At 38.0% G+C, this 14,131-nt stretch overlaps 1 protein-coding gene across 1 annotated transcript in view; it reads left to right on the top strand.

Annotated features, from left to right (window-relative positions):
- The window catches only part of DNAH11 (dynein axonemal heavy chain 11), a 330,986-nt gene that overhangs the window by 92,560 nt on the left and 224,295 nt on the right, over positions 1–14,131 (top strand). Inside the window, exon 28 of the mRNA XM_077757651.1 lies at positions 2,850–3,083. Coding sequence (XP_077613777.1) covers positions 2,850–3,083 — 234 coding nt within the window. The remainder of the gene's footprint in view (positions 1–2,849; positions 3,084–14,131) is intronic.

Genomic DNA, 14,131 nt, shown 5'->3' with positions numbered 1-14,131 from the left:
AGGATTGTCACAGATTGAATGGATGGATGCCAGAATGAGAAGCCAGTGCAAATCAGCGACTGAGTCTCCTGTAAAGCTTACTGGTTTCGTCACTTAGCATTTGGGTGAACCAGTGCCTTGGTAGTAAAGAGGCTTGTGGCTCAGAACTGGGATGTGAATGTTGTGTGTGAACGGCTGCTCCTTAATAAAGTCAACGGAGTCTACCAGGCCGGTGTCCTGTACCTTAATTACCATGTGCATAGAGAGCTAAGGTAGCATATTCTCTTCTTGCACAGCCAAATACCTCAAAAATACTTTTAATGGTTAACTGCAAGAATGGCTCATTATGATTTATGAAAGTACTTTTGGCATTTCCAGATGATGTAGAGGAATTGCATCTTTTTATGATCATGTTTGAGCAGCTTGAGTTAATCCACAGAGTCGCTGAGGCAGTAGCCTCCATTACAGAACTGTTCATGTTGAGGCAGCTTCCTTAAAATGTCCCTTGCTGAAATGTGATGGGAGCCTTTTTTTTTTTTTTAAACAGGGGTTTTCTTTATTCCTTTCTGTTGCTTTTTAATATTGCACCAAGAAGTCGTGCCAAATGAAGGGGAAGCAGATGGTGGAATACTTTGATTAAAATATATTTTTTGATCTCTTGGGCTCTTTAGGATATTATTACAGTGATTAGAAAAAGTCACCATAAACTATCTTGACAAAAGTGTGTTGCTGTCTATTCACCTCCCCTGCAGACTGCTCGCTGACTGGCATAGTGCCCAGAAGGATGACAGTCCATTTGACAGATGTGGTTGTCACTAGCAGGAGCCCTTGGTATTGAAAGTTTTCACACTGCTCTAATTTATTCTATATAAGCAGTTTAGGCTAGAGACTTGAGCGTATACCACATTCATTCTCTAATTGCCTTTGTTTTATGAAAACATGCTCTTTAGGGCTGATGGGGGTGGGGGGAGGGGAAGGGGGGGTGATGGTCATGGAGGGAGGGCACTTGGGATGAGCACTGGGTGTTATATAGAAACCAACTTGACAATAAACTAAGAAAAAAATAAGAAACCAGTCACAAAAAATAAATATTGTATGATTCAACTTACATGAGGTATCTAGTTGTCAAATTCACAGAACTAGAAGAATTGTAGTTACATAGGAGAGGGAGACATGTTGTTTAATAGGTACAGAGTTTTAGAATGGCAAGATTAAAAAGTTCTGAAGATCTGTTTCACAACACTGTGAACACATGTAACACTACTGAACTTAAAAATGGCTAAGATGATAAATTTTATGTTATGTGCCTTTTATCACAACAACAACAAAAAAGATTGCCAGAAAAGAAAGATGATCTTTATGTCTTTCCTTGTGTGCTTTTATGATTGGTTCCTCCCAAATTAGACTATTTGTATTTTGTTTGATTAGTGTTTATTGAAAACCTGCTACGTGCCAGATGCTGGGTTAAGTTTCTGGGGATCCAGAAATGGACAAGACATGGTCACTGCCTTTGAGGAGCTCTTAGTCTCTTGGAAGAAATGGATAATTAGTGATAATGGGAAGTGGTAATTGTTTTTAGAGAGGGTGGGGTAGAAGTTGATGAAATATCAGAAAGGGGGAGGGATCAAGCAACATCGCATCAGAATTTATTTCTCAAATCATGCTGAGCAAAGTTGCGACTGTTGGCACAGTCATCTGAACGTGAGACAGTATATCAGCTTACATTTGTTTTCACTCTTCCCAAATGGACTGGAAAGTTCTTAAACAGGTGGCCATATCGAGGACATGGATCCTAGAGTATTTGGGAGATGTTCAAGTGATGTCTGGTTTACTGAAAGAACTAGTTGCCAGGTAAAAATCAAGAGTTGGGCTTAGTGACTAAAGTCATGATGAGATTGGAGACCCTGAACTCAGGCATGTGAACAGTGTCCAGTTGCATAGTCAGAGGAGAAAGTTCTCAGGACGTTGGGCCCATTGCCAGCCAGTGCTCCCTTTCAGTGGGGAAGGCTGTCAGCTCATCAACTATGGATCACTCTTTCCCGGTCCTCCAGAGAAAGAGATTCTAGGAATGAACATTTTTGCCATCTCCATAGGGGCAGACAAGGAAAACAGTTTTAACATCTTCACAGTCTCATGCGGTCCTTGGAATTTATTATTACAGTCATTTTTTATTGTTGAGGTCGATTATTTGCAAATAGGCTGTGTATTCTTTTTGTTATATAACACCCATGGGAACACATACATGCGTAAGTATAACAAAGCGTATTTGAATAGAATAGAAAATTGGTTAAAATATACTTGTGGGGGCAAAGTAAACTTGGATTTTTAAAAACACAGATTAACTTTCACAAGTCAGCAGTTGTCCTGTCTCCAATACTCTCCTGCTGTCTAATTTTTGACAAGTGTGAAGATGAGAGCCAGTAGGGAATATAATTAAGACACTTGCTGAAAATACTTTGTCTTAAGACTAAGAACACGGAAGATTTTAGAGGAGCATTTTCTGTATATTTAAAAATTATCAAAAGAATAAAAAAAACCAATCTGCCATTATTCCCAAAGCTCTAGCATATTCCTCTGTAGATGGCTGTGATGTTTGTAGCCTCCTCTGTTGAGGCTGCAGAAAGTTACTGGCCATCTAGCAGGTGAAAGGAGATGAGAGCCATCCTGGGAGAGGACAGGTTGGGGTAGGAAGGACTTCATCCGCTGGTCATTTTCCCTTTGTGTTCTACATCTTCTGGTTTTCTCTGTGGATTTGAAATCAGTCCACCCGAGGTCCCACCATTTGCATGGCCTTGGAGTCCATGGGAGGATGGAATTATCCCTCTTCCATAGTTAAGCCTGTGCTAAATCACTCCGATTTTCTTCGAAAGGTAGAAACGTGGCTGCTGCAGCTGGAACACACTATGCAGGAAACTGTGCGACATGCCATCACAGAAGCCATAGCAGCCAGTGAGGAGAAACCGAGGGAACTGTGGATCTTCGATTTCCCGGCTCAAGTTGCACTCACAAGCTCACAGATCTGGTGGACGACAGATGTAGGGATCGCCTTCAGCAGGCTGGAGGAAGGCTATGAAACAGCCCTAAAGGATTTCCATAAAAAACAGGTAATTGATAGATTCATGACTTTGAGACTTGAAGAGGTAAACATATATTCATTCTTTCATTCGTTCACTCGCTCATTCAGTCATTCATTCATGGAGGGCCTTCTGTATGCCAGGCACTATGTTAGGACTGTTTCAGCAATCAGTTTAACTTTTTCATTTTCTACCTTTATGTTAGCCGTCTAGTTTGCTGCAGGGGTTAAAAAATCATCTCATCCATTATCCTCCAAAGCTCTAGTATATCACAGATACCTAGATACTGTGCCTATTTCTTTCCTTCTGTGTAGGACTCTCTCCATCTAGGCTAATGATGTACTTACTACAAAATATGTACATGATTTGCATGACTCAGAAAGATCGAGGGCTATTCAGCGAAGACAGATGTTTTCATATATTTTAGGTTTTGGCTAATTATAAGTCACAGATGAGCAGTTTTGGAAGACAGTCTATTTTGAATCCCATTTTATTCACCCCAGTTAGGCTATGACCTCTCCTTAAGCCTCCGATCTTAAGGTGAGCTTGTAGTTGTAAAGCAATTCAGAGATAAGGCCTTTCTGTTAGCTTTTAGATTAATGGGAATACTAGGCTTGAAAGGTATTTAAATACTAGTTTGTCTCCCTTTCTTGTTTTGAGTGGATAAAGTATGAGTTCAGAGATATTAAATGACTTGCCCAAGATTATACAGTGTGTAGTAACATAGGCGGGGGCAGCAGAATCAGAATGTTTTCCACAGCTTTCCATTGCTGCTCCTCTTAGCAGTACTTTTAACACAGTCCCTTAAAAATCAAATAGATTGAGAGAGGGAAGGATACTTGTAACATTAACACATTCAAGAATTTTAGGTTTTAGAGTGTGCTGATTATTTCTTTTAATTTTGCTTTAATCTTGAGTAGAGACTGCCTGATTTGTTTATGTCACTAAAGAAGTTTTTGTACTGTTTCCTTTTGGGGAGGAATATGTTTTTGATGTATATCCTGAGGAAAATAGGGCATTGATTTTTAAAAGTGGCTGGTTTCCCCCTAGGGCAAATAGTTTTACAATTCTAGTCTCTGCCACTTGGATGAGGAAGCTAAGTAGTTAATTTTTTTTTAATAGACTTTATTTAATTTATTNTTGCCGTGCAGAAGCTTTTAATCTTGATGAGGTCCCAGTAGTTTTAATAGATTTTAATAATTAATTAAATTGCAATTATATTATAGTTTTATTATAAAAATAACTTTATAGTTAATTCATTGATATCTGTGCTTTTATTATAAGTATTTTCATTATCTGTGAAGTAAGAATTTAAAAAAAATAGTTATAATAATATTCTCTCTTAAGTTTCAGGTACTATCAATCATGGCTCAGACTTAAATTTTTCAACATAGATCTCCTTTATTTTTCCCTCACTTCATTTAGCAGTCTTCTTGCTTCTAGTGTATCATTTTGTGTGATTATTACGATATTTAGTTGGTTAAGATGGTAAATGATATTTTATGGATTTTTCTTCTGTCAACTTTATTTTCAATTTCATGATTTCTTATTAGTGTGTATTATTTAAAGATTAAAAAGAAGAACGTATGGGATCACCTGGGTGGCTTAATCACTTAAGCTTCTGACTCTTGATTTCTGCTCAGGTCATGATCTCCCTGTTGATGAGTTCAAGTCCGGAGTTGGACTTGTGCACTCTGTGCACAAGCACTCTGTGCTGAGTGTTGAGCCTGCTTGGGATTCTTTTCCTCCCTCTCTCTGCCCCTCTCCCACTCAAGCTCTCTCTCTCTCTGTCTCTCTCAAAATAAGAAAATAAACATTAAAAAAAATTTTTTTAAGTGTTTAAAAAAAAAAAAAAAGGAGGAGCACCTGGGTGGCTTAGTCAGATGAGCGCCTGGCTTCACCTTGGGTCCTGATCTTGTGGTTTGTGAGTTTGAACCTTGCCTCAGGCTCACTGTCGGCACACAAGCCCGCTTTGGATCCTTTGTCCCCCTCTCTCTGCCCCTCCTCTATTTGTGCTCTCTCAAAACTAAATAAGCATTAAAAATAAGTGTTTCCTTGTTTTTTTTTTTTGAAGAACAAAATATAGATTGAAAAAGGAAAAAAAGANGGAGCCTGTTTCAGATTCTGTGTTTCCCTCTCTCTCTGACCCTCCCCTGCCCACGCTGTCTCTCTCTGTCTCTCAGAAAGAAATAAAACATTAAAAATTTTTTTTAAATCCTACAGTAAACAGCCTGTATATACATACATACATATCTACATACATACATGTTGCTCATATTTTTCTTAATTTTTTTTCACAGTAAACTTCCAGAAGTAAAAATGCTAGGTCAGAGTATACCTCGTTTCAGCCTTTGGAACATTGTGCTGATTGAACTTCCCAGTATCGGTGTATGAGAAGTGTCCACTCTCTATCCTGTCAGCAACATTGAGTTGATTCTTTTTATTCTTATAACTCAAGTTGGTAATATCCTGGGAGCTTCAGTGTATTAGACTAATAAACAGAATTTAGGTTTCTTTTTCCCCCTTAGAACAGTCTTAAAATTTTTCATTTTGTTTAAGAGTTATGTAATGCTTCTTTTTCATGTTGAACAAGAAGCAATGAGGAAGATTGATGAAAAAGGCATTTAGCTGCTTAATTATGAAACACTTCTAGTACAAATTGAAATGTTTGACAGACCAGCCAACAGATGCCTTCAATACAGTGCTTCAGTTTTGTAACTGATACTAATATGCATATTAGAGAAGCTGACCTGTGAATATGGTTGAGGCTATAGTGTGGTTCCTGAGAAGTGTGCACATCTACATTGAACCCTCTTCAGTGTTCTCTTTAAAAATGGATGTAACCATCTGCGGGAGTTTGTTTTTAATTAAAATTACTTGTGCTAATACTGTGAGCAGTTTTTAAAATGAACATTATTCCTTTAAAATAGCTTCATTTTCAAGCTGAGATCAGAGTTGGCTGTAATTAACGATCTACCTGCACAAGTAATTCCTTTGCTTAGTCCTCACTTCCAAATTGTAGTGAGACAAATTAACTAATTATTTTAAACTCCATTTTTTTCCTTTAGACATACTGTGATTTTGTGTTAGATAATGTTGGGATTAAAGGCAAAAATACTGCATTTTGGATATATATCCCTGCCTTGCCAGAGCCTTTGAAAATACTACAGATCGAATAAATTTAATTCCTCAGATTTGAGGGTTCCTTGGCAAAAGTCTTTTGTTTTGGCAGCTTGGGAGCTGGGAAGAAAGATTTTTTTTTTCTCTTCCTTTATTATTAAGCTGTGTGAAACTCATCAAAGAAATGGAAACATTTTGGACTTGAAAAACTTAATTATTACTATGCTGGGAGGAGACCCAGAGTTCTTTTATTGGGACTCCAGATAAGCAATGTGAAGCCACCCATTCCCTCTCCCCCCCCACATACACAAGGAAGAGACTCTGATTTTGCTTCTTAAGGCCAGTATTTGGCCTCATTTTTAGTCGTTGACTGAGAAATTCTTTCAAAACCAATTGAATACAATGTTGATAGTGTTCTTACCTATTTCTAACTTTATTGCATGAATAGGGAAAGCCTGTGAAGCCTGAAGCTACCCATTGTATTACTGGACACAAGTTTCTGTTTTTGCCTCTTTAGAAAAGTGTGATTTCATGGCCTCATGCTTTGTAATATAGCAGGAACCCATGATTAGAGTAATACTCTCTTCCTCCCCTCTCATCTATTAAAAGAAACATTTTCCATTATTTATCGATCTAGGAGGCTTTTATTCAGTGATTCATGAATCAGACAGCATCCAGTCTAACAGAAAGAAGCTCCAAAGAACTGATAAGTCACGAGATTTTCATAGACCACGTGAGCAGGAACAAGGAAATTATACTGGGCATTTGCTGATGGGCTATGTCAGGGTTACTTTCCTCATAGGAGACAAGGGAACTCTTGGAACCGGGTCATGTAACTTCTGCTGAGCAGGCAGGTGCTGTCCAGTTTACCTAGGCCTGCCTTTCCAGGAAAGTTGATCATAGACACTTAAGTTGTGATTTGCTGACACAGGGCTTAGCATGAGTGACTCCATATTGGGCTTAACTGGTACTTTGATAAAGCAAAAATTTTATTGAATGACCAGCAAGAAACTGGATATACTGGACTAGATACCTTGAGAAATGCCTGGAAGTTGACAACAGATGAAATTGAACTGATAATTAAGAACAGGTAAAAATTACAGGTGAGACATATTTAAAAACTGAGTGATAAGCCTATTTTATCCAATGAAGTTGCAGAGAAATTATAAACTCAGATTCAGTTAAAAAATGTGCGGGGCAGGGGGGCAATGGTCAGTGAATAAGGGTAAATGTAGAAACAATGGACTTGGAAATAGTTCTTTCTCTTCTATATCCTGAGAGATTATCAGTGGGTCTGTTTGCTCCCAGGATAAAGCCCAGAGAAATGCTTCATGAACACTCTGAGACACTTACTTAGGACTTCTGCTATAACTACCTCTTGACCCTAGAGATTGAGTTGGTCAGCTCTTTGGAGGATGGAATAGAAATGTATTAGTCTTTTTGGGCTATATAGTTTATTTCATATCTACTCTTTTTTGCTGTTGCAGTAGGGAAGAAATCATAGGCAATTTTTAAATAAATAGGCATGATGGGGTTCCAATAAAACTTTATTTATGAAAACTGGTAGTGGGCCAGATTTGGCTAGTGGCTAGTTTACCTACATCTGTAGAATAGATCCTGAAGTAACTCAAGATCTCTACAGTGACAGATAGTAAGAGAAAAAAGAGATTTGTTACCCATGTATATACCATGTGAGTCCACTCTGATCCATTAATCCAAGAATTGTTTCTTTGAATAGACCCTGACAACAAATTTTTACAAGAGGAGAAAGAAAAAAACACAAATAAAAAAAGGGGGGTTAAGGGATAGGAACCATATCTTCCTATGAGAATGGATTTTAGAAAGATCGTATAATCTGATGTGTGATTTTTGTTAAATATTAAGTCAAAATCTAAAATAGATGATTTTCTATGAACACTCTGAAATAGATTCAAAGTGAGGTGGAAACTTGAGTAGACCACTAACCACAGAAATAAGTGAAATGGTAATTAAGGTTGTTGAAGTTGCATACCCACCCGCTAAGGTGAGCCCTGCTCCAGTGGTTTCATCAGAAGTTTAAAACCAGATAAACACTATTGTATATGAACTCTTCTAGAGTGTAGAAAATATAGAAAATTGTTTTACTCATTTTACAGAGTTCTAGTAAACAATGCAAAACACAGGCAAGGATAAAGTATGAGAGAAAATTCTGTTGGCCAGTCTCATGAATTAACCTATCCTCTTTTCTGGTCTGGATCTTTCACAACACTGTTGGAAAAGCAACAGAGGAAAACCAACAGTGTTTGTCTTTTGTGGGTCTCAAATTTTGTACATTTTTTGAGCAGAAGTACTTACTGCCTTTGTCCTAGACTATCTTTGCAACAATAGGGGAGATTCACTTACTCTCCAGTATAATAAAGATAAAATCTTGCAGGACAAAGGTGAGACATACTGTCTGTTAGAAAAGTTTTCGTTTCCCTAAACTCAAGGTTCCTTTCCTTTAACACAGCTCACTGCATGTACAACCATTATGTGTCTCTTTTGGGGTTATGCTTGAAAAGCTAGGGGTTTGGAACTGGTGTAAATGTTGAGACTTGGATACTAAATAATATTGCTCTAATGAACCATCCTTTATTTGTAACTCAGAGACTCTGTGTCTTCTGCCAGCGTCCCTTAATGTATGCCAGGCTGACTTTAGCATGCAAGTAGGGTAAAATCACAGACCCTTCTCATTTCTTAACAAGCATGTTGTTACATGTATTAGAAGTTCATTGCTTTTTGTTTCTTAGAATTGCTATACTATACTACACACTTTGTTTAGTCTGTTGATTGACCCTGGGGTTTCCACTGTGAGGCGACTATTTCTATAGCTGCTTGGAGCATTCTTGTCCAAGCCTCTTAACCTATATTTTCCTTTCTCCTGGGTAAAGTATCTAAAAGTGAAAGGTCTAAGTCATAGGGAAGGTGTTTGTTTACCCATTAAGAAAAACTGGGGCATCTGGGTGGCTCAGTTGTTTAAGCGTCCGACTTTAGCTCAGGTCATGATCTCGCTGTTCTGGGTTTGAGCCCCGCTTTGGGCTCTGTGCTAATAGCTAGCTAGCTCAGAACCAGGAGCCTGTTTTGGATTCTGTATCTCCCTCTCTCTCTGACCCTCCCCTGCTCACGCTGTCTCGCTCCCTCTCTCAGAAATAAAGAAAACATAAAAAAAAACCTGCCAGACACGTCTCCATTCTTATATTCTCATTAACAATGTGACACAATTTTAGTTGCTTCATATTCTGACTGGTATTGGGTGTCATTAGTCTTTACAATTATAGTAGGTGTGAAAGAGTATCTCACTGTTTTTTTTTTAAGTTTCTTTATTTTATTTGAGAGAGAAAGAGAGTGCAAGAGGGGCAGAGAGAGGGAGAGAGTGACTCCCAAGCAGATTCCTTGCTGAACATGGAGCCTGATGTAGGGCTCAATCACACATTAATAAGATCATGATCTGAGCTGAAATCAAGAGTCTGATGTTTAACTGCCTGAAGCACCCAGGTACCCCTGTCTCACTGTGCTTTTAATTGGCTTATCTCTAATGTCTAAAGATGTTGAGGGGTGCCTGAGTGGCTCAGTTGGATGAGCCTCTTACACTTGATTTCAGCTCAGGTCATGATACCCAGAGTTGTGGGATTAAGTCCCAGTGTTGGGCTCTGTGCTGAAATTTGAGTCTGAGATTCTTTCTGTCTCATCCTCTGCCCTGCGCCTCCCCACCCCCCCATGTGTGCTTGTGTACACTCTTTCTCTCTCTCAAAAAAAAAAAAAAAAAGAAAAGTTGAGTAACCTTTCATATGTTTATTAGCATTCATATACTTCTGTTGTGAAGTACCTATTCAAATAAGTTGAGTAGTTTTTTTTTTTTAATTGGATGTTTGTCTTTTTATTGGTTAGAGAATTTCTTTATTTGGTTGCAATTCTTTTGTCAGGAAATGAATGTACCACTCATTTTATTAATGGTATGTTTTGGGAATGGGATGTTTTCATTTAAAAAATTTTTAATGTTTATTTTTGAGAGGTACAGAGAGACAGAGGGCGCACACAAGTGGGGAAGGGACAGAGAGAAAGGCAGACACAGAATCAGAAGCAGGCTCCAGGCTCTGAGCTGTCAGCATGGAGCCTCAACAGGGGTTTCAAACTCATGGACCGCGAGGTCATGACCTGAGCTGAAGTCGGATGCTTAACCAACTGAGCCACCCAAGTGCCCCTGGAATGTTTTCATTTTAATGTTGTATAGTGTATCAAATTTCTTTCTTTGATTGATACCTGCTATTTGTAAGAAATTCTTGCCTATCTCAGTGTCATGAAAATATTCTCCTCTTTCCTTCTAGGAGCTTTATGGTTATGGGTTTTTTCATTTAGATCTGTGATCCAGACATAAATCTTTTTCTTTTCTATTGTTATTACCTTGGCACCTTGGTCAAAGTCAAATGACTATATACATAGGGGTCTGTTTCCAGACTTTCTTGTTGCATTCCTCTATTTTTTGTGTTTTCATGCCAAATCCACACTGTATTAATTACCGTAGCTTTATAGTAAGCCTTGAAATCATGTCATATATAGCCTCCGACTTAGTTCTATTTTTAATTTTTATCCAAAAATTTTTGGATCATTCTAGGTTGTGTTCACTTCTACATAAATTATCATATTGTTTATTTATTTTTAGAAGCCTAATCTTTTTTTTTAATTTTTTTTAATAGTTTATTGTCAAATTAGTTTCCACATAACACTCAGTGCTCATCCCCACAAGAAGCCTAATCTTTTATCCTAATTAAATTTTAACTAGAATGATATTCAATATAAATAGGAATGTTGGAAGGATGGCTATCTCAAACCATGATGAGTCTTCTCCAAGAACATGGTGTATGTTTTGACATAAGTTGTCTTTAATTTCTCTCAAAATATTTCTGTGGTTTTCAGTGTCACAGTCTTATACATTTTCTGCTGGACTTTTAGATAGTTTATATGTTTTGATTCTTTAAATATACACTAATTAAAATTTTTGTTTTCTAATATTTGTGGCTGGTATATAAGATAGATTGATTTTTTAATATTCACCATGTATCTTAGGACTCTGCCAAATTTGCTTTTTAATTTTAGTTTAGTTTTCTTTTAAAAGAATTTCATAGGGTTTGCTGTGTCCACGAACATATCCTCTGTCAATAATGACAGGTTTACTTCTTGTCTCCATTCCTTTTTGCACTTTTTCCTTTTCTTGAGTTACTGACTTGGCTAGGGCCTCTAGTGCAATGTTACATAAAAGTAGAGCAAACATTCCGGCCTATTGCCAGTCTCAGGGAAGAATAATGTAGATCTTCACCACTGAGTATGATAGTAGTTACAAGGTTTCCGTAGCTGCCCTTTCTGAAATAAAGAACCCTTCTATTGCTACATGCTGAGAATTTTTATCTTGAAGAAACTTTGAACTTTTGCAAGTCTCTTGAGATTGTGTGCCTGCCTCTTTTATTCTGTTACTGTGGTGAATTTTTGAATGCTAAACCAGTTAGGCATTCCTGAAATAAACTCCACTTGGTTACTATGTATTATCATTTATGTATGTGTATATGTATTTTTGCTGGATTTCATTTGCTAATATTCTGTCCTGAAATTCCCTATACATGTTTTTCAGGGCTGTTTATCTGTAATTTTCTTAGAATATCACTGCTAGTTTAGGGATCAGCATTATGCTCCTTGAAAGGAATTGAAAATACTTTATTCTCATGTATTTTGTGAAAGAGTTTATGATAAAAATTACTGGCGATGCCATCTGGGCCTAGAATTTTCTTTGTGGAACTTTTTTTTAAGTTTATTTATTTATTTTGAGAGAGAGAGAGAGAGAGGGAGGGAGAGACTCTCAAGCAGGCTTCGCTCTGTGCAGAGCCCGACATGGGGCTCAGTCTCACCTACCGCACAATCATTACCTGGCCTGAAATCAAGAGTCAGAGGCTTAACCGACTACCAGGTACCCCATAAATCAGTTTCTTTGATATATATGTTTCTGTGTAGCTTTCATATTTTTTTCTTGTGTCACCTTTGAAAATTTTGTTTTTCAGTATTTATTCATTTCGTCTAAGTCAAGGTCTGGCAAATTACAGCTCTCCAGCCCAATCTCACCCAGTGCCTATGTGTTTGGCTGCTTTCACACTATAGTGGTTATGTGGAGTCATTGCGATAGAGTCAAGCATTGACTGCCTGGACCTTTGCAAGACCTTTATATTCAGCCTTGATCTAAGTTTTCAGATGTATTGACACGAATTGGTTTTCGTTTCCTGACATTATCTGTAGCACATCGGTAGGATCTCACATCATGTCCCTCTTGTATTCCTGATGTTGTGACTTGTGTTTTCTACCTCTCTGCTGTTTTTTTTTTTAAACCAGACTTTCTGTGTGTTTACCATGTTTATTTACATTTTCAGAGAACTAATCTTTGACTTTGTTAATTTTTCTCTGTTGTTTTATATTTCACAGATTGCTGCTTTATCTTGATTACTTCCTTCTACTTACTTGAACCTGCTTCTCTTTTTCAAGTTTCTTAAGGTGGGAGCTTATCGGTGTTATACCTTTTTCTTTTCTAATACAAAGCAGTTGAAGGAAACTTTATAACTAGATAAAGAATATCTACCAGAAACCTGCAGAGATAATCATGCTTAATGATGAAACATTGGAATCATTTCTATTAGTGTCAAGAATGAGGTGATTACCCTCACTGTCTCTGAGATTCGTTGCTTAGGATTTTGGTGGTTTTAGCAATATGATTAGAGGAGAAGTAGGTAAAGAACAGTGGAAAGGAAGGCAACAGTGTGGTCTCCACAATGATCTGATAGTGTCGAAGGACTGTGGGATCTGGTTTCTTTTGCAGTTTCCTTTGTTCTAGCTGAAATGAAAATCCATTGTTTCTGACACTGCTACAGCTGAAACCTGGATGTTTTTCGGGATTAGAGATCCTGGATGCTCTTATTACAAAACAAAAAGAACGTTACTTCTGTGTTCTATCCAGTTGGGAAAGGATTGAGGGTTCTGGTAGCTGTCCCCCCCCGCCCCGCCAAAGGGCTGTGATAGTTACATTGCAAAGTTCACTTTGGTTTGCTGAGGACTATGAACTCAGATGTTAACATGTCAGCAGAGGGTCCCTTCCACTCTCTTGGCCACCATGGCTTGTCTCTGCCTAGATTGGGAAATCTACCATGTCTCATGCTGGGGAAATTGGAGCCCTTCTGCTGCAAGGAAGATATTCTTCCTGTGTTGCCTTATTTAAGCCTGTAGTATTCAGGGATCTGGTTCTTTAGGTTCACACACAGGGCCTCTTTATGACATTCTGCCACAGGAGTTGGGTCCAGACACAATGGACAGTCACCTACCACCTTTATCAAGTACCATTCCTTTTCCTGACCTCGAATTTGCTACTTTCTGAGACTGACACCTTCTTTCACAGTGAGCTCACCATCATCCCACCATTTTGAACACCTTAGTGTCTTAGAAATTTGTGGAATAGAAACCTTAGTGGTGGTCATGATTCATGTGGCTTTTTTGGGAAGTGTTTCCATTTTTATCCAAATAAGAGAATTCATAGGTAGTGGATACCTGCTTACTTCACTTCATCCCCAGAATTTTTACAGGTCAGCTGTTGCCTGGCCAGGATGATCTGGTAATGAGTATGTTATCCATGTGGGAAAGCTTTGTGTTTATAAAATACACAAGAAAATGCTAGTGTCTGGTCCTAAGCCCTGGTTCTCCTGTTTATAACTGCAATCTTGAGCAAATTATCCTATATAAAAAAAATGGAATAATGTGCCTTTCTCATAGGGCTATTGTGATAATAAAATTAGAATTATATATGTATATATGTAAACACCTACATCTGCGCACACACACACGGTGCTTGATAGTAAGAGCTCATTAAACGTCAGCTCTTAATATTTTTTTCTTCNCTGCCGAGCTCTGGGGGC

Source organism: Crocuta crocuta, unplaced genomic scaffold (genome assembly GCF_008692635.1).
Source record: "Crocuta crocuta isolate KB4526 unplaced genomic scaffold, BGI_CrCroc_1.0 scaffold62, whole genome shotgun sequence".
NCBI lineage: Eukaryota > Metazoa > Chordata > Mammalia > Carnivora > Hyaenidae > Crocuta > Crocuta crocuta.
This window is presented reverse-complemented; position numbering and strand designations above follow the sequence as displayed.